Genomic DNA, 26550 nt, shown 5'->3' on the forward strand with positions numbered 1-26550 from the left:
CAACCGATTTCAATACATTTGTTTATGAGATTTCCTTCATTTTCAATGTGTAACCTTACTGATTTAACGTGGAAAATATAGATACAAAAAAAGAAGAAAAAAAAAAGCCTTCCACCTTCTACTTCCGGGTTTCCAACCTAGCCCCGCCCCCTGGAGTTTGAGCGTCTCAAGGCGCCAAATCCCGAAGATTGAAGGCGTGTGATGCAGGACAGCTCGCTTCTCTTGACATGTTGTTTTCATCCGCAGCGGGATTGGAATAAGAGGCAAGTGTGGAGCCGGTTAATCAAGATGAACACCACACGGATTCAGGATTCGGTATTTCGCTCTGGTTTTGGGTGTTAGCGCTCAGCAGCGGGTTCATCTACGCCGCCAGCTCCATCAGCACCGCGCAGTGCATGGATGACGAGAAAAGAACATTTGTAGGGACTCGTCCATTGACTTGAGCGCTTCATTCCTTTTCGTCATTATTATTATTATTTTTATTCAGCTGCACGTAGCTACAATGTGGAACGACGTTGAGCTCCTCACCAACGAGGACACGAACACTATTCGCCTTGGCAGCGTTTCAGGGGAAGAGCATGGAAGTGGACTGTACCAAGTGGACACGTTGGTCAGAATATCCACGGCGGACAAGGTACCGCATCATTTTTATAGTTTTATATGAATATTTTCACTATTTTACCAAAACTACTTTCAATTGTTTACATCCCTCTTTGACTATTTTGTAGTTCATTCCTTGGTTTATTCTATTATTTATTATATGTTTGAATATATTATATTATATATTGAATTATTATTATATTAATTATTACTGTGTGTGTGTGTGTGTGTGTGTGTGTATGTATGTATTTATGTGTAAATATACAGTATATACATATATGTGTGTGTATATACAGTATGTATGTATGTGTAAATATATGTGTATGTATGTATGTATGCTCTGTTATATATATTTGCCCTATTAACCATTGTGGTGCTCTATTTGCAGGCAGTGCATCTATAGTTCTTCACAAGATTGACCAAAACAATTGTGTGTAGATATATCCTTTGTCATTGGAAACATTAAAGAAGAAGGGCCTGTCCTGTAGTTCAAGTTCAATCAATGCATAAAAACACATATTCTTTGCATGAATGTATCCTAATAGAGGATGGTCTTCCTTGCAGGTGCAGTGCAACCCTCGTCTTTACTCCGCAGGCGGTTCAGACTGGAGCGTCGTCGTTGCTGACAGAACAGTTATCCTTTTTGACCAGAGCTGTCAGGACATCTTGCTTCATCTAGATTTTGGTAAATGCCAACAAATCATGTGTCATTTTGGGGAATTTTAAATTCATTTTATTTGGGTGACATTAACACAGACCTTTTGGGGAAGTTGATGGTTTTAATGGTGTGAAATGTGTGTATATATGTTATATACCAAGCTTCATACACATAGCTCATATATATTTTACCTGACGAAGAAAAACATAGGGGGAGAATTATATGGCTGTTAAGTGTATTTCGTTAGTAACACTTATTTATACTTGTTTTTCAGAAACTGATGTGGATGCTGTGGACGTTTGTCTTGAAGGAAAGTTCTTGCTCGTCTGTGAAAGAAATGGCAACCTCCATCTGATCTCTGTTCCACAAAAGCGGATCCTCTATACCAGGGTATTTGCTATTATCGAAGCAATAGTGTCTCACACCTTTTAGGACCGGAGAGTTTATTGTAATGCTGTTGTTACATTGTTAGACCATCAGCTGTGTGAAGGCACCCTGACTGTAGCTGTAGTGCTTTTCTGAAAGGAAAAAAACTGCATAGGTTAAGTTTTGCACTTGAGTACACGCATTGAGTAATATTCTGTATATTCCAGGCTTTGGTGGAAAAACCTTCCGATAGAGACGGAAAAACATATCGCCATCTCATCATTGAGGAAGAAAAGACATCCTTGGGTAAGATCTCATTTATTATAAGACTGTCTATGAACTGTCAAGGGAAAAACAAATACATTTTCATTATTGAATATTCATTTAATTCATTGGTCGATTGATTGATCGATTGAAATTGTGTCAAATTATAGTACGCTGTCTCTCACAAGGGCACATGCGGCATAATATTTAATGTCTTTCTTCTCTGCAGGGATGTTCCATGTTTTCCTTGTCATCAAGGATGGATTTTTCCATATCAAAAGTCTTGCTTTGGCGAAAATCCAAACGGGTATGAATGGAAAAGTATCTTGAATGACTTTAACGCTGGTTGGCATCCAATTCAACTTTTTATTGTTTGTTCATTCATTTTTATAGCCATTGATCAAATGGACGTGGGGTCTTTGAAAGAAGTAGGTCGAGACATTTCTCCTTCCAAGCTGAAACTAGATTGACAATTAAAACAAAAAAAACAACTCAACAAATCACTTGGGCTGATTTCAGATTCAGTCTCTCATCAAGATATACTTTACATCTACCGACAAATGGCACGAGGAGGGATCCAGTACGGCAGTAACGTTCAGTTTGAACCATGAAATCCACTTAATGATTGGGGTAAGTGTTCATCACAACGTCGTTGTAGTTAGTAGTGTATAACACAACTTGTAACTGCATTAAGATAAGATAAGATAAACCTTTATTAGTCCCACAATGGGGAAATTTGCACAGTTACAGAAGCAAAAAGTGACAGCAGAAAATAGAGAGCATCAATAAAGAGTTGTATTTACTAAAAGTAAGTAAGAATCAAGGTAAGCACTATAAACAATATCAAATATGTAAAAATATATACCTAAGTTTCTTGAAACAACATAAATAGGATTGAAGGAGTACTGAAGAGTATTGCACATATTTAGACAAATTGCACATCAGGGATTGTACTTTATTTACTTTTTATTTTTAGTATTTTTTGATTAAAAAAAAAAAAAATAGTTCATCGAACCATCAGTATGTAGAGTGATAATAGACAAAATGAATCTATGTTAGAATGTATCTATCAAATATCTTAAATTCTTCTTCTTAATTATTAATGAATAAATGACATTTATTAATTTATTAATGTTCTTAAAATGCAAGCACGTGTATACATGTTTGTATGTATGCGCTGTTCTTCTTAAGGGCGGTAAAGAGAGTGTCCTAACCCACTGGACGATGGACACCTCCAGCTCCACCATGGACCTAGTCCAGTCTCTGCACTGCAGCTTAATCTCAGGTGACATTGCCTTTACTTCTTACAATAATTTGTTTGTAAGTATAATTTGTATTGTTTCTTGTCTATTATATTCAAAATGATGGAAATGATCTTGTGTGTTTAACAGGTGTGAGGAAGATCTGGGTGGTGGAAAATCTTATGTATATTCTAGACACAGAGGTGAGTTCAAAAGTGTTGTAGTACAAGTTGCTTTTTTTTTTTCATGTTTGGAAGCAACACTACATCTTTTTAATTTGCGGATACCTATTCAGTCCTCGAGTATTTCCCGATTCTGAGTATTTTTACTTTTCCTGACTAGTTAGACAAGTGGCATCAATAGAACATGATGATTGACACATAATGCATCTCTCTCCATTAGATATCAAGACTTTGTGAATGCACTTACATTTGATACCAGTGTTGTACCCCTGGTTTTTCAATCAAATCAGGTTGCTGTTAATCATAGCATTTCAACTTTAAATTTTTATCTTTTACTTCTCTGCTCAGGGTGTTCTGAGTCTTTGGGACATCCATTTCCTCATCATGATTTGCTCCTGGCCTGATTTCCCCATTGACGACTTCCAGTTGACCACTGAGTGTGGCGCTGCCTCCATGGCAGCGTATGTGTCGTCATATTTTTGCCAGTATATTTTAAGGCTCATCACATCATCTGTTTATGTGTTTGATTTGATGGAGGGGTTGTAACGCAATTTTAAACTGTTTCGCAGGCAAGAAAAGGGCAACATGAAGATCATAACCTTGACCAAGCATGACAACAGTCAGGTAGCTTCATATCTTTTGAACACATTTGATTGAAATGTGTTTAGTTTCTATTGTTCATTTAATGCTGCTGTTTTTTGCTTGTTTAGACGAGTACCTTCAAAGTATGCTCCTTGCCCTCGATGACTGTTCTCTATTCCTTGGACGTCTCCTTCACCTCCTGCCTCGTCCAGTCAAGAGTAAACATGGTAAAGCGTTATTCTTCCACTGAGTTTAGATTTATTTTCAGCTCTTATTAGTTGTGTATCCTTTTTTTAAATAAAAAAAATTAAAAAAAAAATGTTCTATACATTTTGACGTCCACTGTTTTCCTTGGTTTCAGGATGCTATTTTTTTAGTTGAGGGGGTTTCTGAGGACCCTGAATGGTAAGGGCGACCCCTGAACATTCATTCGTACTTCACATGAATTTGTATAATTTTTACATATTTTATGTAATATATTAGTAAATATGATATGAAAATATTATCTATACGTTTTGATGTAAGATCAAATTCCTTTTTTTTCCTTTAAGTTGCCCAGAGGAGCCCATTTCATCTGTTGTTATGAGGTGCTTCACAGAGGCTTTGCCGGAGAACAGGTAAACGTATTTTGCATAGCTGCATTCCTACAATAAATCCAATATAATGCATAGATAACAATCTTACAGATCATAAACTTATGACTAATTGGACTCTTTACTATTCCCAGACTCAGCCGACTTCTTCACAAACACATGTTTGAAGAAGCTGAAAAGTTTGCCACGGCGTTTGGATTGGATTTAGAGGTGAGTGTATTTCTTCTTCTTTATTTCGTAGAGAAATTAGCATTCAGCTAAAGTTATTTATTTGGACTTCATTTCATGCAAGGAATTTTCAACTAGAGATGCAGCCACTACACCTTTAGCACAGCCAATATTATCAGTACCTCCCTACTTCAAAATGCTAGTTTGTTCTCTGCTTAAGAGATGTACTGTATAAATTTAGCAGGTGGAAAATGTTGACTTTCGACACCCTTTCTTAGCATATCCCACAACTAACACTCCTACTTCTCAAATCAGCTTGTTTATAAGGTAAAGCTGGACTTTGTGCTGGAGCAGCTGGCTTCTGCTTCAGTCGATGGCTATGGACACGATGTTTGGACAGACCTTGTGGAGGAGGCCAACGAGAACCTGATGAAGATCACGGTAGGTGTTAAAATGATGTTTCAAATGCACTGACTCGAAAGACAAGGGGCACGCTATTGTCCATGTATTTTCATTTATTAATGAATGTAATAAAACAAGTGGAAAAAGTGTGAACAATAGTTAAACATATCCTAAAAATATAGACTGGCAATGGCAGAAAGTGAAAGTTTGGCCCTTTTACTCGACTCAAAGTCAGCTGATGTAAAAAGGTGTTATCATATTTTTTAACTATGAGTGTTTTTATTTTTATTTAATTTTTTTAATTTTTTTGCATTACTTAGGATGGGCAGTATGTGGTGGAGTATTGCCTCAAAGCTCCGTGGCCCACCTTCGAGACAGCGGAGAAGATGCTGAGCCACGCTAGCAAGAGATACTCCAACTCTCATATCTATGAGGCTCTAGCCAGGCTGGTGACCTTCTGCAGCCTGCACGGTCCAGATAAGTTCAAGTAAGACAAAGAGGCTTAGAAAAGGGGAGAAAAAAATTACTGCTCACTTGACGCTGCGGTTCATAAATGTATTCCTTCGCCTTTTGTTTCTTGTGAGCAATATGATTCTGTGTTTTGTTTCGTTGTTCTTTAGCGGCATTGCCTGGATTGAGTTCCTTAACAGCACTGACCACATGACGGACATCCTGAGCCACCTGAGAGAAGGAGACCTGACCGGAGCACAACTCCTCTGGCTCCGACACGAGGTCAAGGAAATAACAGCACAAGGATATGCATCCGTTTGGTCGTGACTTTGCAAAAAAGTTGTCTGGCTAGGATGGTACACAGTGGCATGTATTTTTAAAGACAGCGGTGTGTGTGTGACATATATGGTGTTCATGTGTAACGTATCCTATGCAACAGGGAGAGCTTGTGGAGAAGTTTGACGAGGCCCGGCTTGAAGCCCTGCTCGCCGCCATCCCAGAGGATCTGCCGTCCCGAAACCTCTGTCCTTGGTTTAGGACTGTCGTCGTTCCCTTTGTAAGGAGGGTGCTACCCAACGGACAGGTGCGACGCTCGTCTTAAGGCGTAAAAATGCCTCATCATTTTTGTCACTTTTGTTTTATTATTGCAATTATATTTTGTTCTTCTGTTTTTGTCATCATATAATGACAGAAAATCATGGCAAGATGGCTTGAGCAAAGGGCAAGAAATCTGGAGCTGACAGAAAAGGTAGAACCATAACCTTTACTTTGAGTGATATATTCAAGCGCCTGTTATCTTCGTCAACCATTCCTGTTGTGCAAATCGATTTATTATTATTTATTTTTTTGCCCGATAATGTATTGATTATTGAAAAATATTGTGAGCCTTTATTGACAGTTCCGTGACAGTAGGGGTGTGCGATATGACTATGTTAGATAGTGAACGATTAAAATGTCTCCACAATCTGCCTTCACAGAGAGATCGTTAGTATCGTGGTACAGTTCACATTTTACCAGTTGGTTTTCTGTGGCTCATACAGGCATCCAAAGTTGTTTTCTCAGCCAAATCTTAAATCACACAATTTGCTCGCCCCTGACTTGTAAATCAGGAGGTACCGGAACGCTGCTGATCCGGCGGGTCGGCTGCAGAGATATGTGGCAGAGATGCGTCCAACCCATCATACTTATAGGGCTTATACATATCAGGCGTATCAATTACAATAATGTGGAAAATGACAGGGGAAGAACGGGTCTCTGATTCCACCGTCTGAAACGTATGTTCCAGAGTGCCTGGCCTCAAAATGGATTGGACTTATCAGAGCTTGGACTACCCTCTCTATGGATGTGGATGCAAGATGTAAGCCGGCTGGTGTCTTTTTCACCTTTTTTCATTTTAATTAATAGTGTTATTTAACATTTTTTATTACACACTATACATGTATTTAGAAAGTTGTATTCTGGTGGGAGACCGATCTGTCTTAAGTATGACACCGATCAGTTCATGGATGTTCCTCCAACAGAAATCTGACTTTATATTTGAACAGAAATAGAAAGTCCTATTCTTGTCAAGGAATCCCATTGTTTGTTTTATTTGTATTTTTCGTCTCTTTATTGGTTGCAGGAGGATAACTGTGGGTCAGAGGAAATGAAAAACCTCAAGACCCTGTACTCTAACCTTTGCAAGCTGTTGGACCTTCACAAGAAATACAACTGCCGACTCTCACTCTCAGTCTTTGAAAAGGTGGGTTTGTCCAGGTTATATTTTGTTTATACCAAGATGGATACAGCCCCCTTGAGATGAGTAGACTGTTGTCATGTCATAGATGAGACCAATTCTGCTGTCAATATTTTCTTTTAAAGATTTGCTTGCCCTGGAAATCAAACCAAATACTTGGTGATAAATCTACATCTCGCTGATTTATTCATTTATTTGTTTGTTTGTTTGTTTCAGGCATTTTTGAACATGCACTTGTTTCTGTTAAGAGTTTTTATCAGTATAAATTTCCACTCCATTTTAATGAACTCTTGTCATGCACTGCCCAAAAGAGCAATGTTGTGATTATGCATGTGTCTCTGACAGGGAAATGTACGGAGTGTAGCGTTCTTCATGCTGGATAAGGTTCCTGCTCCAGAACTCATCTCGGTCACTGTGGAGAAGAGCATTCGGCCATATGCCTTCCAGCACCACATTCCTTTTGAAGAGTTGCTCCTACAGTATATTAAGGTAGAAATCCTGCGTGGACTCCGTGGATCTACTTTGCTCCATGTTGATGATGCATAGCTGAAGGTTGCCCTCACTGCTCGAAAAATGTTGTACAAAAAAAACATTAAAAACGCTTGGTTCAGCCTATTCATGAAAATGCATTCATGGAAATAGCATCTAAAGCACACATCTCCATCTGTCCTGAAATATATTTATTATTTATTCTATAACATCTGATTGAATTAATTGAAAGGGGCTGCTAATTGGCCCCAAAACCATCAGATTCTTGAAGAAGCGTCATGTTGATATCTTGTTGCCCTCTTCTTACATTGACCAGGATCTGCTGGAGCGCTGCAGTTCCCAGACCACCACACTCTTCACAGAGTGGGAGGCCAAGGCATTAGCGGTGCTCGATTGCATGACCGACACTGATGTAAGTGAATCCCCCAGCACTTTGTTGTATGTATACAGAGGTCGCATCATGCCAATTTGACTATAAACAATCCATTGGTGTATCTCGTTCAAGTTGATGGTCGACGCCGTATTGGAGATCATGCAGAAAACTGTGGTGCCCTGGAGTGAGGTGGTGGAGAAGCTGGTTCAGCAGTATTTGGAGATGGAGGGACCGAAGTGCGTCATAGCTTGTGGCGTCATGCGTACCGGACTGGAAATGTTTATTCCCACCAAAAAACAATCAACTGTCTATATAATCACCCATATCCCCTCCCCTCTATAAACTGTCCACAGACACAAACTTTTAAAGGAGAGTTACCAACTGATGGAGATCAGGAAACTGCTCAGAGGCCATGGGATCCGGAACTACAACCTTTCCAATAACACACAAGTTATGGTGAGATTTTTTTTTTTTTTTTTAACACGTAGAGAGTTCTGCACTTTCAATTTCTGCTGTCTGCCCCTAACATTTTTAAGATCTGTATTTATATTTCTCCATAGATGCTGATAAGACACATCCTGAGGCAAGCCCTGCCGTCATCTTTAGAGGACTCCCTGAAGTTAGCCGAGGCATACAAGCTTTCAACCCCCCAGATAAATTACCTGTATCTCACTGAGTTAATAGGACAGGGCAGGGTATGTTAAACCATACAGGAACACAGAATTATTGCATTTGAAGAATTTCTCCTTATTTTTTAGTCCCAACTAGAGCCTAGTATGGATGTCCTCTGTGTCGCTTGCAGACCGAGGCCTGTATGACTCTCCTCAAGAAGCTGTCCCGTACGGAGGCAGAGTGTGTGATTGAACGTCTCACAGCCTGGGCCAGAATGCAGCTAGAGGACAAAGACCACATATCTGATGAGGTGAGCGGATGGAAGAGTACATGGAGTCAGATAATCATGAGTTTGTCGTCGGGAGTCCAGTAAACTAAAGTAGTCGGGCTGTTTTAGAAAACACCGTCGGGGTTAAATGGTTGAGATCTGCGTCATAAAAAGCTTGATAACTGAGAACGATGAGAGAGAACCTGATTGATTGGAGAACTGTGCAACAATTTCTTCCAATAGCACAAGAACCACCAGATGGTTATTGCTCAGGTCATGGTGGAAATGTTGAAATTCCTTCAAATTATCCAGAAAGGTATGTAATGCTTTTTAAATGTGAAGACAAATGCCTACAAATGTGCATCTGTGCACCCATTGTTAATTTTAAGTTCAATGTTCTCTGCAGAAGATGCCCTCAAAAGTGTGGAGTGTGAGAACAATCTGTGTATGTTTAAGGCTATTGCACATCTACAGGTGAGCTCCATTTGTATGACGAAATTCATAAAATCTTCTCTCAGTGTCTGAACAAAAATTCACTTTTCTTTCACCCTCAGGAGGACTTTGACATTTTCTTCACTCCAACCAACTATGAGGACCCAGAGGTCCGAAAGCAAATCCAGGAGCATCACTTAAGTGCCTATGAGAACACGAGCAGCCACGGCCGGTCAAAGAGGAACGCCGCAGACACACCGACGGCGGCAAAGGATCCCGATGGCAAGACAAAAACCGTCTCCACGGAAGCCAGGCTGCGGCGCCTCGGCAGGCAGCTGCAGCGCACGCAGCAGGAGCTGTGGTCTGATCTGGCCCAGCGCGCCCTGGGCGTGGGCAAGGTGGACAAGGCTCTCAAGATCCTCAGGTGAGGGTGTGGACAGTGCAGCGGGTTGTACGCGTTTAGGGGTGTTCAGAAGCTTTGCCTTGTTTAAAAATAAATGAATAGATTAATAAATGTCATACCTTAATAAAGTATGCCCTACACATTTATGCATTGACTGTTTGCTGAAGCCTTCACATGAGCTTGATCGATACCAGAAACGGTCAAACGTGTGCTATTCATATCACCAGAAGAAGTATGAGGCAGTAATAAGTTCAACCCAACCATGGACCATTAGATATCTCAGAAGAAAGGTAGAGTTTGAATGTGGCGCAAGATCCTTTTTCTTATTCCCTTGTTATTATTTCAACCTATCCATGCAGTGAGCTCTATGAGCATCACTGCAACCCCAGCACAGGGAAGGCACTCTTCACAGCTGCTCAGAAATTGTGCCAGATGTTGGCCGCAGACGTCCCCATGATACTGCCTGAGGACACCGACTTGCCAGCGGTCATCCACAACCTGGCCTGCCAAGCTATGACTACGTGCAGCTCGGGTCAGTCACAGATGGGGAAAAATGCCTTGTTTCTGTCCCACGTAATTAAAGTCGTCATTCCATGCCATGGGTAACATGTGCTTATGGTGTTCAGCGGATGTTAGCCAACGATGTGGTGATCACATGTTCTCGAAATTGCTGAGGCGCACATTGTCTTAACTGGTTTGATGAAATGTTTTCAGACCTGCTCCTGGACTGTTTAGAGCTGTGCAAGAGTACAAGGACAGCCCTGGACGTGCATCACCAGTGTCAATTATCTGACAATTATGGTTTCATAGCCAAGGTCGGTATTTTAATGCTGTATGACAAACTCAGCGGAATAACTCCCCAAAATATGTTTGGGCCTCTGCAGACTCTATAGTACGTTAAGGTACAATTTTTCCCTTTTTTGCCACCGGATACAAAATAATTAAGCCACTCGAGCTACTCATCCACATATTCCTCTCCTCTCAATGACCTGACCAAACAAAAGTGAAAAGAGTGGAGTTTGCAAAACTTCATAGATGTTAAATATTTAATGTCCACAGGATTTGACCTTGGAGGGAGAAGAAGACCCCTACACTCAGTGGCGTTTCCAGGATGTTTTTAATGAGGATTGTATTGTTCTGGACCCGGTGTCCGTGCTGCCAGTTCAGTATGACATTACAAACAGTATGCTGCCTGTGTCGCCAGGTCAGCAAAACCGACACCTGTTTTTTAGATTGTACTCATCCTTGTGTTTGAATGTCTTGTCTTTTTGTTTTTAATACTTTTGTTTTTTATTTCAGAAACCAAGCTGTACCCCTTGGACTGCTCCTGTCTGTCGCACTGCTCTTTTGAAGATGGTAAACTGTCGTCTATAGTTGATACTTCCGTTTTTTTCCTCTGAGACTGTTGTAAAGCAAGCATTAACGTTCAGCCTTGGACTTGAGGCTAAACATTTTCACTCCTGACCCACCGGCGTTAGGGTCGAACCACCTGAGGCCTCTTCTGGGGCCCCTGAGCAACATGCTGCAGATGCTGCAGGAGTGCAGTCAGCTGGAGCTGGCCCTCCGGGTGCTGGTCAACTGCTACGGCAGCTGCTTGCAGCACATCACCTCCAACATCATGGACCTGAAGATGAGCACACAGGTACAGCAAGGCCTACTCTGTTGCCGCAATAGAGTTTAATGCAGATTGACTATGTTTTAGTGACTGTATTTGATGGTTGAAATATGTTAAATGTTCTTTCAGCTTTACGATAAACAAGCACTTATGCAGTACAACTTGTCCTTGAACAATCTTCGAAAGGCAGTTATGTCTACCCTCAACAATGTTGCTGTTGCCCTCTTAAACAAAGTAAGTTTTTCTGAAATAAAGAATGATACGAGTAAATTATATAAATGTTTTTAAATGACTTTTCTCTATCCTCCTTTTAAAGGTGTTTAACTGGAGAGTGGTGGATTGTGACTTGGCTATCGGACTCTGTACTCTCCTCCCAAAGAATGAAGTCTTCAAACTACTGTGGAAAGTTATCGACAACACCTGGCAGCATTATGACAAAATCCTGGTTGGTTATATGATTACCAACCATTTGTTTTGCTAATTTTTACATTTTATTTTAATGTGTCTTCTAATAAGCTTAATCTAAATAAAACACAAAACAAAAAAAAAACGGTATAATGGTGGATCTTAAACCAGTAGGTCAAGGAGATGGATTCATTCACCAGGTGCATTTTAGTCACCTTGAAATTAAAAAAAGTAGTACTATGTGTAATTATACTCAGTGTTGCATAACTCGGTCCATATATTGTCTTGTCTTTTGAATCAACTCGATCATTTTAGGCCATAGCCATAATCGGGGCCAAACTCTGCTGCTTGTATGAAGAGAAAGAGGAGCAAGAGAAGTTCCACTTGGTCATTACTGACGCAGAGTGGGGCATCAAATTGGGCAAATTTGGGGTAAGTAGATAAGTAGTAACATTAGATGATCGACTTTTCATTCTGAGCACGGAAATATAGGCCTCGTCCTCTATTTGTGTTTCTCCGACTCGGCTCTCATGCTCTGCTTTGGCTCCAGATATCCATCCACCCTGTGTTCCGTCAACGACCGGAGATGAAGCGTAATCTGATTCCTGTACTGGTGAAAAACCGGAATATCACCCCGGACATTATCCTGCAGTATTGCAGGTCAGACGAACAGCCTGCTGCATTATCATCTGGACTTGAACGAGTGAATCCAGTTGGGTTAAACATGAGGGAGACATTGGTAGTAAAGTGTCTGGTCAGACAGTACTTGACCAAGTGTCCCGTGGTTCTGCTCACAGCGCCTTTGGTCAGGACCAAGATGGGGTCATAAACCAGTATATCACCACCCTGCTCCTGGCGGAGGAGGAGGAGGAGGTGGGGGATGCCATTGCAGCCAGTGACCTCGGGGGCGGTCAAGATGATGTGCAGCCTCTGGGCCATGCAGACGCCCTGGAGAGGGTCCTGCAGATCATCCCCATGCTGCACAGCACCAGCAACCTGACGGACAGCCTCAGCGCTGCCATACCCAAGGTGTGGGCGTACTTACAAGAAAGGAATATTATTATTATTATTATTATTATTATTGTGATTATAATAATATTATGGTAAAAAAGTCTTAATTTATTACGTGGTGGCTGTTTGACACTTGATTATTAGCCAAGTAAATTATGTAGAAAAATCATGTTGATTCTCCGGGTGTGTTTAAACCTTAAACCTTTTGAGGCTGGCGCAAACATGTGGGTCCCATAAAACACACATAAGCTGTTCGGAGGTGTCTGTTTTCATGCCCTTGTTCTTAAGGAAAAGTCGAGGACAAACAGAGCCTTTTTTTCTTTTTTCTTTTTTTTTTACATTTATTTGTCAAACAAATTCCATTCCACCTGTCTAATAAACTATTCTCCAAGAGGTAAAATAAATTTTCCTCCTACACCCGCAGCTCAGCCCCTACAACTACGAGAGGATCGAAGTGGTGCTCAAGATCATACAGACTGCTGATGAGAAGGTCACCAGCTTCTCAGTCAGTCAGGTAGCAATCCTTTCTTTTTTCCTGAGAATTTGAGTGTCTTAACTATTTACGACCTCAAAAGCTTTTCCGACACCAAGCATTTGCTGGCTTGTTATCCACAGGCGATGGGCCTGCTGCAGCACCTGAAGTCCTACAGGCGAGTCTGCCCCCCTTCAGACGTGGAGAACACCTATCTTCTGGAAAAAGCCCTGCAGCCCACCTCGCTGTCAGGCAGCAGGCTGCCCTTCCACCTGCTCCTGCAGACCAACCATTACTGGAAGATCATCTGTAAGTTGGCTAGTCATTTAATACTTGCGGAACCAGACTAGGCACTTTTTAACTGTTTCTACTTATAGACAATCTTTAACGTTGTTGTTTTTTGTTTTTTTTAAATTATTGGATTTGTGTAGTCTCTGCCCTGTAATGTTGGTTTTCGATTCAGATTATCTGTAGCACCATTTTAATGTTTTGGAAACTTTGTAGGGCTTTGTTTGCGTCTTCCTTGTCTCTCAGGCAGCTTGTGGCACACCGCCGGAGGTGTTTAGGCTGGCATTGTCGGCCAGCGTCACTGGTTGAGTTACTTCTTGAAGCACATTTTAACAGAGACGTTTTTGTGTACATTGTAAAAAAGAAAATAAATATATGGAGCTATCAGAAATGCTATTACACAAATAAGTACCACAAACTTGTACAGTTAATCAAGTTCTGTCTTTGAAACCATTACAATATCTTTCCTGAAAATAAATCCTCACATATTGTCAGACGGGGACGTAGGTACAAATTGACAAGTTGTCAACCAAACTGCAAGGAAAGCGCAGAGGGCCCCAGGGTAAATTAAGGGATATTGGCTCCCTCCCTCTTGACAAGGGTATCAAAGACCTTGTTCCAGGTTTTCCCCTTTGTGGATCGGAAAGCCTGGAAGGTGGTGAACTCTCCCCCAGTCCAATAAAACATTTTCCTGTGTTCAGCTCCTGAGCTCAGTGAGGAAACCTTCCCCACACTTCTCCTGATTAGCAAGCTGATGAAGGTACAGTAGATCCATCCATAACAGTCTCACTACCCTTTACCATTGGCACCTGATTAGAGTAGCTTGTTTTCATGTGGAACTGGAAGACAAAATGAAGATATCGAACAATCCTGTCTACAGGTGAGCCTTGACAAGCTTTACATGTCTGCTGTCAACCACATATTTGAGAAGAGCATGAAGCCACTACTCTTGGAGCGAAGTAAAAAAGGACAGAAATACTGTCCCGATAAGAAGACCTTCAAGGTGGCCAGGACCATGATGGAGTACATCCGCTGCATCCAGAGCCCAGAGTGGGCAGCTGCCACCGCTCATAAGATCGCTCAGGAACTGCCATCAGGTCTGACACTTGGATTCATATCTAACATTCTCAAGGTTTTTGTACACATTGTTTTATTTTGTATGTGTGTTTTCCCCTCCTCCCTCCCCATTACAGGCATTGAAAAGACTCAGACACTGAGGTTTTGCTTGGCTCTTGGTGATGCATGGCTGAAGGACCCAAACCTCGAAGTATTTATTCTCATTGACACTAGAACAGAAATAGGAATTTTCTAGATCTCTTCTTTTTTTTTTTTTCTTTTTCTTTGGGGGGGAGTTTGCCTCGTATGTCTCACATTCTGTTTGATCCTCTGCAGAAGTCGGCGTGTTCAAGAGGAGAGATTTTCCTTTCCAAGCTAAAGCTGCAGTACCAGAGCTCAGCCACAGAGAATGCCCTGATGGCCGGTGAGCTGGGAAGCCCAGAGCACCTGAAACTGTCTAGAGTGCCAGCCAGACTCATAGTGGCCTTATATGAACACAGCAGTGTGGAACAGCGCTACAAGGACTCAGCGGGTCAAAGCTATCCTGGCAAGTACAACACCACAACACTATATAGTGCATCACTATATTCTAACCTCAAAACTCAAATAACTGAAGATGCACGATATGAAACCATTAAGGAAAACACCTGCTCTCCCCTAAATGGCCACCAGGCAGTGCATAATTGCTCTTTGTTTAGACCAGGGGTGCCCGATCGCAAAGGTAGTGCGGGTAGATCGTGCGCCATTCAAAAAAATATTATTTCTTTTAACCGATCTGACCAACATGTTGAACGTGCTTAGTTTAGAGCTGCACAGAAAAGACAAAACCGTGGTCAACATGGTCGGTTCAGTTAATGCTTTCAATTCGAAAAATGCAACTTCTGTCCTCAAAGCTGCAGCGCCATGATTTGGGGAACTTTCAAAACCTCGCATCAGAGCTGGAGACCCAAGGGAAGGCGTGTGCGCAACTTCACAGTGCACCCTACACAGAGCAGATTGAAAATTGACTGTCGGACATTGACAAACGGTTTCGAGACTTTGCTTTACTCGAGCCAATCGCTACATTTATATGCTGCCCATTTAGGGAAGATGTTGAGGTTGATTCGCCCGCGTCAAAAATTTCAACACTTTCACCTGAACTCGCCAGCAGTGAAAGATGAGATGTTGACACTACAGGCTGACATTCAGCTCATGGACAGATCTGGAACTTACTCACAGAGGAAAAGTTCCCAAACATACCTCCTTGACTGTGTAATTCGGCTCTACTTATTTATGCGAGTCAGCCTTTTCCCACATCAAGATTATTAGGTCCAAATAGTGTTCCACCATGACGGATGATCATTTGGAAGCCTGCCTGAGGCTGGCTACCAGCAGCTACTGTCCAGACTATGCAACCCTGACCGACTCCATTCAGTGCAAGTTATCAGAGTAAGGTAGTGACAATTAACGTACTTTATTGTATTGTGCCGTAAAGGTTCATGCAGTGATGCAAGGTACGCCAACAAAGTAAAGTATAAATAAAGTGTACTCAGTATCTTCTGCTTTCGTCTGCTCCCGGTAGTATACTCAGTGTACATATATAAATAAATATATTTAGCATTTTTTAATGCAGGTAGATCATTTTGACCTTGTCATTTTAAAAGTAGCTCGCAAGCCGAAAAAGTGTGGGCACCCCTGGTTTAGACTGTCAATTAAATAATATTTAATTGACAGTCACATATAATGTGAAAGGTTCTCGCAAAATCCAAGCTGACTTTGTGCTCAGCAGACTGGATGAGTAACCCAACAGGACTTCTGCACGAATTTCCTTTGTTGCACCAAGTCATTTTAAACACCATTAAAGAGTCACAACTTTTACAATCTCTCTCATGATATGACTGGTTTATAAACAGACATCCACGCAGTGTGTAAAGAAATGGCCACAATCAATGGTGTGGATCTCTTGAAGATCCGTAACATACTGCTGGAGAAATGGATCTGCAAAACAGGCCCAGCTGTGACCACGGTCAGTTGTTCTACACATAATGCCTTGGTTGTACATCTGTTATGAAGTTATATCGTGTGTATTTAGAAACCTGTTTTCTGTGCTTTTTAGGAAGTCAACAACAAGGAGTGCGTTGATATTGAGGAGGACCCAGACCTAATGAGGTGCATATGTTTAGAGTTACTGTTTGAAATAATTATGATGAGCATTTCCTGGTTGGTTCAAGTTCAGGTAACATTTTAGTTATAATTTTAATAATTATTTCAATTATTAATAATTTAACAATTGAAATAAGACCTTTTAAGTTATATTTCAAAGGTACTCACAATGTTGACATATAATGGACAAAATATCTTCAAAACATTTATTTAAGTACTATATGCCCAGCCATGCTTTTATTGTACAGTATCCTTTGGTAGGCAAGTGATCCCACATCAGCTGTACGAGAAACTAAATATAGCTTGACACGTAAAAAAAAATCTCTTTCAGAGTGGTGTATCTGCTGCAGACCTGCCCCATGGATACTGCTGTTCGCCTGCTCAGCCACATACTGTCTGCTGAAACATGGGTAAATCATGAGATGGGCTCCTATTATACACCAATTCAAATACTAAAAACATGACTGCACAACCAGCAATGTTTCCTTAATCATTAGAATTCAGAATCCTGCATATTAAGGTCACAAGGATGGATCTGGGGGAAATAAGTGCTCACATTCTAGAACAAAGTCAAGTAATACTGTCTGTTTTTTTAATTTTTTTTATTGATTTATTCATTCTCAATTTAAAATGTTGACCTCCCTGCGCAGCCCCTCAGCAGTTCTGGGCCACGCCTGACCTTCTGCCACAGAAGTCGAGTTCTGCTCTGTCTCATCCGCCTTGCTGATCCTGGCGTCCTGGAGACCCAGATACAGATTCCGAGGACAAAAATCAAGTAGGTTTCCCAACACCGTCAGAAACACTGAAACTGCAGGATTGTAATGCGCACCATTAATTCCAGTTGTCTCTTTCACTGCTCCTATGTCTGTGTATTCTGTGCAGCTACTACCTGAAGTGCTACATCTATCTGTCTCAGTTGGAGGAGCTAAACATCCCTTACACTGTGGAGTCATTCCTCAGTAGCCCCAAAGAGGGCTTGGTGAAGGGGCTCTGGAAGAACCACAGTCACGAGCCGCTGGTACGACACAAAGCTGATCTTTTGGATCGGGTTTGATTTTTCCCGGGTTATAAGTTTCATGATTACGTTTATCTTGATGCACGAATATAACACTGCTTTGTGCAGGCTGTGCGCTTGGTGGCAGACCTTGGCCTGGAATATCAGGTCTACGACCCCCAGTTGTGGAACGGATTGCTTCAGAAGCTTCTGGCTTTAAACATGGTAGGTACTGTAGAGATGGACTGCAAGTTGGCTTGAATGAAATTCAACATTGGGCCCTGCATTTAAAATGTGTTGGTGTTTAATCACAAAACTACAGTATGGGTGAGCACTTTATTGTTAGATATTCTTTTCTTCATCTCTAGATCAGCCAGCTTCAAAGAGTTCTGGAGGCAATAGCAGCGGTTCCCTCCCTATGGCAGGTATGTTTTATAAAGGCAGTCAGCATTTCCTTTCGACAATTTTCTTAATACAGTTGCATTCTTTTCTTTGTTTGGTCGCAATTACGTACATTTCAAAACTGAATTGAATTTATTACTGTTTGTCCTTTCTCCTTACTGAATTAAAATGTGAAATGTAACCTATAGTAAGCATTACCAATAGTTTTGGTAATGTTACCGGCACTTGAACCAACCAAGAAGTGCTTGTGGCACAAAGCATGTGGTTTATCTTTGTTCCTTTTTTCTGAACATAGATCTCCAGTTTTTCCAGGACATGGAGGAGTACTATACTGGCCCCCTTTGTCTCAGGTACTTTATTAAAAGTACTTATTAAAAGTGGTCTTCCCAACCCAACCTGTTCTGTTGTCAAATATTTTTCGCAAATTTATGACATACTTATAAGCTAATTTGTAGAAGCTGTTCCAGGACAGAATGGTTGTGAACCTCTGGTCTGAACTGCTTAGTCTTTGGGGTGTGTCTTGATGCCCACTGGGGTTTCCTGTTTCACTAGCATCTCTTCCTCTGAGTCCTGATCAACAGGCAACACTCTACAGGACCTATGTACTTCTCCTCAAGTAAGCTCTGCTTATGCTTGAAATGGTGTTCCACCGTCCTCACTTCTGTCTCCTACAAACCTCTCATCAATTGGCCTTTTTCACCAAAGGCGCCCATTCCTGTTGAATTTGGACCTGACTGGCATAGCCAACCGCTTTGCCCAGTTGAGTCTGCCATCCCTTGCATTGGGAACGCTGCTGCTCATCCCCTCTGCCCAAAAGAAGGCCCAGCAGATCCAGGTCACTACTGTTTGTTTTGTTTGAATCCATATGGTCCAACTAAAGTGAAGTGTTGCCCTGAGCATCTTTTTATACCTGTCGCAGGGTTTTCTGTCTGTCTGTAATCCAGTCGCCATTCTGGACCAGACTGAAGAGCTGATGAACACTGGAGAGTTGGCTGGAATTCCCTCACAGGTAAGACTCCAATACCTTCTCATTATCTCGTCTCTTATGCTCTTCTGTCACAATTCATAATTAAACATAGTAATCCTCTATATCCGTGGACTAAGCAGCGCACTAGTACCCTTTCGAACATTACTGTTACACTTTTTTGTACATTTTATTTGACTGCCTGTTGGAGAATTCTCACTGCGTGGTCGGTGAGGTTAGTCCGCCCGCTGCAGGAAAACAAACTGAGCGTATTAAGGATATTTGTTCTGCAGAATAAAGAGAAAGATACAGATAGACTTCAAAACAGTGATCTGATCAGTCCGCGCCTGCTTCTGCTGAAGAGGCCTGTATACCGATGAGAGGTTGTGTACCATTGGTCAGCTGGTCATTCACAGGACTATGCCTCCCACTCATATCCCGGGGTGTTTCTCTCATACAACGATTTAACAGTCACACTCCAGTCACAGATACAATCTTACTGTGCTATAAAACAAACCACAATGCTCTGTCAATCCCCCTGGGGTTGTCCATATCTCCACACAAGGTTGAGTGAAGATGGAATGTGATCTGGTCTTTACAGTTCAGTGTGGCATTATCTGAAAGAATAGTGTCTCTTCATGTGAGCTCTGAGAGACTCATTAAAACGCCAAGGCACTATTTTAAAAGCTACGTAACATACAAAAAGGCTATTGTACTCTATAAAACCTGTGAAACATCATTCAAAGATTGATCATCTGCATTTTTCTGTCACACTACCCCAACTGTCACAGGTGAGGGAGGCTGTGTTGATGTACATCAGTCAAAATGGACAATACCAGAAGGTGTTGAATACAAAGCACTTCCAGTGCCTGAAGCAGCTCATCATGGCTAGCGGCCAACCAAACCAACTGAAGGACCTGGTGGACTTCCTGATCAGCCAGAAATGGTATATTTAAAAATATATTCATAACACATGTCACCAAGTGGCAGATCGAGTGCCAGAAATTTCGATTTAAGTCAAGATTTGATGGAACGTGTGAATCAAGTGTCTTCAGTCGGCGTGATATCGCACATATTGGACTCATTTTTGACAGTAAACATGACCTGTTTCATATCTCTGAATTCAGCACAATCTAAGCTAGGCAAGTATCACATTTAAACCTTTCTTACTTTTATGCAGAATAAGAAAGATACTTTGTCATAACTGACCAAAAAAAACAACAACACAAAAACGTCTGTTTAATTTCTGAATTTTTTTATTCTAATTCTACAGCAAGTGTAAATGAATAAGGTTATTGACACCACAAACATGTACCCACAAATCTTGTAAACAAATACAGGTCTATCCCACACACCCCGCAGGCCATATTTTGACCTTATTTTCGCATTTTTCAACGTGACCTTGTTCTCATCTAGGTCAGTCTCAGTCGTCAGCTGTACAAAGGACTTATGTCTGTTTACGTAAACCCTTACACTGAGTGCAATAACATACCACGTGTTTATTTTAACTGCTTGTATTTGGATAAAGAATGAGAAAGGTTTACCAGTTAATTTACAACTTATAACATGATTTTGCAACCCATCCACCAGTTCACATAATGATCTGCATAATCAAAGACAGCATGGGGTTCACTGTCACACAATGCTCCATACCTAATAAATAGTATAATGTATAATGTATAATGATGAACCCAACAGGTCAGTCCAGTGCAACAAATGTATGCACCATAATGGATCTAGCTGCAGACAAATTGAAAAATAGATCAAAATTTAATTCCTGTTAATGAATCAATACACAAGAAAAACTAAACAAAATACCGTGAAATAAAAGGAAACGTTAAGTCAGACGATTACCTTCACAGAAATTGCGCAGGGACAGAAAGCGGAGTTGCGTAGGGACTGTGTGTGTGTGTGTGTGTGTGTGTGTGTGTGTGTGTGTGTGTGTGTGTGTGTGTGTGTGTGTGTGTGTGTGTGTGTGTGTGTGTGTGTGTGTGTGTGTGTGTGTGTGTGTGTGTGTGTGTGTGTGTGTGTGTGTGTGCCTACTACGTAATTAGTTTGGGTTTTTTTTTGGTACCTGATCATAAAGATGACATCCATCTCGAAACAGAAGACATCCCTGACTTTTCAAAGACAGTGGTTGCATCTATAATTTGAATGTTTTCCCTGCCCGGTTGAACTGTACAGTCAGGAAGCCGCCGACTCCCTGGCTTGTGACTACACGAAGCACTGGGAGCAGCAGAGAGGGACGTCGGCGTCGTCGCCTCAGCAGCAACCCCTGCCCTCAAGGTTTGATTTACAATGACTTCTCGTGATCCCAAGGAAAGGACATTTGCAATAAAGGCTATGATTTATTTAAAAATGTAATTAAAAATCGTTAAATACATACAGTGGGGCAAAAAAGTATTTAGTCAGCCACCAATTGTACAAGTTCTCCCACTTAAAAAGAAGAGAGAGGCCTGTAATTTTCATCATAGGTACACTTCGACTATGAGAGACAGAATGGGGGGAAAGAATCCAGGAAATCACATTGTAGGATTTTTAATGAATTAATTGGTAAATTCCTCGGTAAAATAAGTATTTGGTCACCTACAAACAAGCAAGATTTCTGGCTTTCACAGACCTGTAACTTTTTCTTTAAGAGGCTCCTCTGTCCTCCACTCCTTACCTGTATTAATGACACCTGTTTGAACTCGTTATCAGTATAAAAGACACCTGTCCACAACCTCAAACAGTCACACTCCAAACTCCACTATGGCCAAGACCAAAGAGCTGTCAAAGGACACCAGAAACAAAATTGTAGACCTGCACCAGGCTGGGAAGACTGAATCTGCAATAGGTAAGCAGCTTGTTGTGAAGAAATCAACTGTGGGAGCAATTATTAGAAAATGGAAGACATACAAGACCACTGATAATCTCCCTCGATCTGGGGCTCCACGCAAGATCTCACCCCGTGGGGTCAAAATGATCACAAGAACGGTGAGCAAACATCCCAGAACCACACGGGGGGACCTAGTGAATAACCTGCAGAGAGCTGGGACCAAAGTAACAAAGGCTACCATCAGTAACACACTACGCCGCCAGGGACTCAAATCCTGCAGTGCCAGACGTGTCCCCCTGCTTAAGCCAGTACATGTCCAGGCCCGTCTGAAGTTTGCTAGAGAGCATTTGGATGATCCAGAAGAGGATTGGGAGAATGTCATATGGTCAGATGAAACCAAAATAGAACTTTTTGGTAAAAACTCAACTGGTCGTGTTTGGAGGAGAAAGAAAACTGAATGGCATCCAAAGGACACCATACCTACTGTGAAGCATGGGGGTGGAAACGTCATGCTTTGGGGCTGTTTTTCTGCAAAGGGACCAGGACGACTGATCCGTGGAAAGGAAAGAATGAATGGGGCCATGCATCGTGAGATTTTGAGTGAAAACCTCCTTCCATCAGCAAGGGCATTGAAGATGAAATGTGGCTGGGTCTTTCAGCATGACAATGATCCCAAACACACCGCCCGGGCAGCGAAGGAGTGGCTTCCTAAGAAGCATTTCAAGGGCCTGGAGTGGCCTAGCCAGTCTCCAGATCTCAACTCATAGAAAATCTTTGGAGGGAGTTGAAAGTCTGTGTTGCCCAGCGACAGCCCCAAAACATCACTGCTCTAGAGGAGATCTGCATGGAGGAACGGGACAAAATACCAGCAACAGTGGGTGAAAACCTTGTGAAGACTTACAGAAAACGTTTGACCTCTGTCATTGCAAACAAAGGGTATATAACAAAGTATTGAGATGAACTTTTGTTATTGACCAAATACTTATTTTCCACCATAATTTGCAAATAAATTCTTTAAAAATCAGACAATGGGATTTTTCTGGATTTTTTTTTCTCATTTTGTCTCATAGTTGAGGTGTACCTATGATGAAAATAACAGGCCTCTCTCATCTTTTTAAGTGGGAGAACTTGCACAATTGGTGGCTGACTAAATACTTTTTTGCCCCACTGTATACTTTAATACCGCACAATGTGTGATGCTTGTTTGACTGCGTCAGATACACTTGTTGTTTTTATTAATTTTACTTGCTTACCATTAGCCAACTGCATTTATTTAAATTTGATAAATATCTTAGCGGATTCACTACTTTTTTCTATATTTTTCAGGAACTACTCAAGATAGAAAATTGCAGTTGCAGTTCCTGCAGTTGCAAGATAAGAGGTTATGATTTTGTAGCTGTAATAATGTTATTTACTCGTCTGTTACTACTTTGTCCTATATATGTATATGCACTTAACATTTATCTTTCCACTGTACATATTCTACACAAGGATTTTTTTTATTTTATGTTTTTTCATTGAATAAAGTTGTAGCTGTCTAAACAGTGAGATGTCTTGTTTTTTTTGTTTTTTTCCCCCCTTTTTCTGTCAGCAGGCTGGACGTACAACACATGCCACAGCATTCAAGACAGAGTTCCTCTGCAAGTGGAGTTGAAACTCTCAACCTGCAAAGCCACTCTTTATTAATCGACATCAAGAAGCTCTTTGAGTAACTGTGCTTTGGGTGGCCAGGACAGCCCAGCGGCCTGTGGGGTCTTCTCCAAGCTGGAAGGTTTTTAGGTTCAATCCCAGACAAGTGCTTACTGTTACCCCAACATGCTCCTAGTTGCATTAAGCACAACTAAGTTCCTAATGTCATTTGTTTTAGATAAAAATGTTTTCTTAATGGCTAAATTGTAATTTACTGCAAACACGTTGCTGGGGTTATTTACCGTTAAGTAGAGTGGGTTTGGTGTCTGGTCATTCTCTTGCAGAGAGAAGTGCATTTAATTATTTTTGTCATTTCCTCTGAATGACATACTTATTTTTTATAATCATAACGTAAGCCATGTTATTGAAGCTTAAATGTTTGAGAAAAAATTATTATAATTTATCCGTGAACGCATTGCACTCAAAATAATGTTTGATCTCTTAATATTTGTTTAATCAATTCTTGACATGACAAATACAACATTCTATAGAGATTATTACAATCAATCAATCAATCAATCAATTCTTGATATAACAATTTAAAACAGCTGACGCAACGGAACAGAACATGTTTTGTGTTGCCAGGTGCAGAAAGTGAAATTCTATGTCGATTTTTGGAAGCAATTGAGAGATATTGAGCTGATTTTGAGCAAGCTTGGATAAGTTTAACAATTGAATACAGTTTATGCAATCAATACAAGCAAAAATACATTTATGGGCGATGCAAGAAACCTAACTTTTTAACTATTGGCAGTATAATTTAAATCAAAGTCTTGCAAAGGCCTGGAAAAGGTTAATTACTATGCAAATTTGAACTACAATCCGAGTCGTAACTCCTTTAACGTTGGAGTTCTCTTTTACTGACCATGTCCATATTGCCATCACAGCCTGTGGAATGGGATCCTGTCTTCCTCTCGACTGTGTTCTCAGTTGCCTGAACTCTTCCCAACTGAATAGCTTTCCTGCAGATGTTCTTGAAGGCAGGACTGGAGAAATAGTAGACGACCGGATCCAGCATGCTGTTCATATAGGTCAAACTGATTGTGACGTAAAATGCCGTATTGTAGTCCTCCAGCGCCTCACAAACTTCCGACTCAGAAAATATCTTGACGAGCCTTCGAGTCTGGAACCAGATCAGCAGCTGGCAGATGTTGCTTGGGAGAAAGCAAATGATGAAGAGGATCGCAACTAGGGTGATGAAGCACAGAGCCTTCTTGATCTTAGCTTGTTGGGCCAGCTGCCTTTTTCTCATGTGGGAGATGACACGAAAAGTGCAATACACAATCCAAGCCAGGGGCAGGTAGAAAGACAAGACAAACATCCCTTTATGCCAGATCAGACGACCACTCGGATTGGTTTGAATCGAGAAGCTCTCGCAGTCGGTCGCATTCGACCGCGGTGTGATCAGGAGATGAGCTGTCGTTGAGAATGTGACCATCCACAGTACCACCGAGGCACGTACCGCTTTGGCGATGCTCAAAGAGTTAAAAGCATGGTGTGGATGTACCACACGCATGTACCTGTCCGTAGCGACTGCCATGAGGAAAAGGACGCATCCGGTGCGGTTCATTGCCAGCATGAAGAGAGAAAAGTTACAGAAAATGTGTCCAAAGTGCCAGTTTAACCCCGATTGGTAGTAGCTGGCGCGGAAGGGCAGAGCGAAGTTGAGAAAAAAGTCGGCCAGTGCCAGGTTGAAGAGGTAGACTGTGCTGCTCTTCCAGGGCCTCAAGTGGAAGCAGAAGATCCAGAGAGCCAGGCCATTGCCCAAGATGCCCAGGATAAACTCTGTGACCAGCAGTGGAGGCATGACATGGACCAGCACAGTTCCATTGAAAGAGCAAATCATCATTCTTCTCTATGTGCTCGCAGCCGGTCAGAAAAAAAGAAGCCTAGTGCTCTGCATCTTTTATCGGAACTTATGTGCACATGCACATGCACATGCCATAAGGTGTTTGTGGTTTTGAGCCTTGAACATTAAAAAAAAAAAAAAAGTTGATTTCTCAGAATCTTGCAAATAGACCGACTAGGGGTTGACATGCATTAAGGACTTCTTGTGGACCGAGGGTTTTTTTTCTTATCTGAATACGATAGCATGTAAGAGGTTTTATCATTACTATGAGGTTTAAGAGGCTTTTGAAATTTTATGAGCGGGTGACCTGCATATAATTTATTTAACATTGAATTTTAATTAGACGGTAAGAATTTGTGCATGTTTGTTTTATTAAACCTGTCCTACCAATGTCTTAATATCGGAGCTGTAATCAATTTCAATGTAAAATCTCACTTCAAATAATCCATCGAAGACACAAACTCAAAATTAAAAAAAAATAAAATAAAAACCTGTCAATTTTTTTTTTTGCTAACTTTTAATTTGCATCAGGGGTGTCGCTACAAATTCTGGGCCTTTGGAAACCATTTCTGTGGGCTCTGCCTTTTTAGTGAAATTAATTTGGACACGGGCCCTCCCCAGCTGCACGTCAGAGGAGTCCTCACCACCTTTCACTCCAACATCTGTGCTGATCCACATTGTTGGAGAAACAGACCATGTTCTGTGCTGTCTTTTTGACTCTGAAGTATCAGGCCATAACAAACTGAATTCAGGTTGAACAAAACCAAAAAAAACCAAACCACATTTCTGTGTGGTATATCCTGTTTTGATGATATCGTTCCATCCTCTCTAGAATTTGATGGGTTTTTGAATTGCTTTTTAAACGTAATAATTTAATCTACAAGGCGCTGTCAAATGTTTAAACAGCATTTTCACACAGGAGTGTGCCGGTTCAGGTCAGTGAACTTCCATGTGAAATGTGAAACTTGTGAAGGGACTGTAAGGTCCTGAGAAATAAACTTAACTTGAGAAATGCACATTATTTATC

The 26550-nt window shown here is 41.2% G+C and overlaps 2 protein-coding genes across 2 annotated transcripts; one reads left to right on the top strand and one right to left on the bottom strand.

The window, feature by feature from the left end:
• Positions 1-502: 502 nt before the first annotated feature.
• Positions 503-23434, top strand: kntc1 (kinetochore associated 1; the record flags this gene model as incomplete). Its single annotated transcript, XM_080004223.1, has 60 exons — positions 503-634; positions 1165-1285; positions 1533-1648; positions 1852-1930; positions 2118-2209; positions 2408-2518; positions 3080-3173; positions 3280-3332; positions 3660-3772; positions 3881-3935; positions 4022-4120; positions 4255-4298; positions 4445-4510; positions 4621-4696; positions 4970-5095; positions 5377-5543; positions 5677-5788; positions 5946-6089; positions 6198-6254; positions 6792-6863; positions 7128-7247; positions 7587-7730; positions 8047-8142; positions 8236-8339; positions 8457-8559; positions 8664-8798; positions 8906-9025; positions 9227-9299; positions 9390-9457; positions 9538-9839; positions 10178-10350; positions 10533-10633; positions 10878-11022; positions 11118-11174; positions 11297-11460; positions 11563-11667; positions 11750-11878; positions 12154-12270; positions 12389-12498; positions 12636-12867; positions 13274-13363; positions 13465-13630; positions 14311-14369; positions 14490-14706; positions 14803-14876; positions 15002-15212; positions 16558-16670; positions 16761-16813; positions 17139-17217; positions 17458-17582; positions 17690-17825; positions 17931-18026; positions 18170-18226; positions 18499-18553; positions 18756-18819; positions 18909-19038; positions 19123-19212; positions 19959-20113; positions 21352-21453; positions 23312-23434. 60 exons carry the CDS (start codon positions 503-505, stop codon positions 23325-23327), a joined length of 6615 nt encoding a protein of 2204 aa, XP_079860349.1. The 3' UTR covers positions 23328-23434.
• Positions 23435-24512: 1078 nt separating this feature from the next.
• LOC307233011 (hydroxycarboxylic acid receptor 2-like) lies at positions 24513-25520 on the bottom strand (the record flags this gene model as incomplete). The annotated part of the gene is made up of 1 exon (XM_080004224.1): positions 24513-25520. One exon carries the CDS (start codon positions 25518-25520, stop codon positions 24513-24515), a length of 1008 nt encoding a protein of 335 aa, XP_079860350.1.
• Positions 25521-26550: the final 1030 nt, after the last annotated feature.

Source organism: Zeus faber (genome assembly GCF_960531495.2).
Source record: "Zeus faber genome assembly, chromosome: 7".
Classification (NCBI taxonomy): Eukaryota; Metazoa; Chordata; class Actinopteri; order Zeiformes; family Zeidae; genus Zeus; species Zeus faber.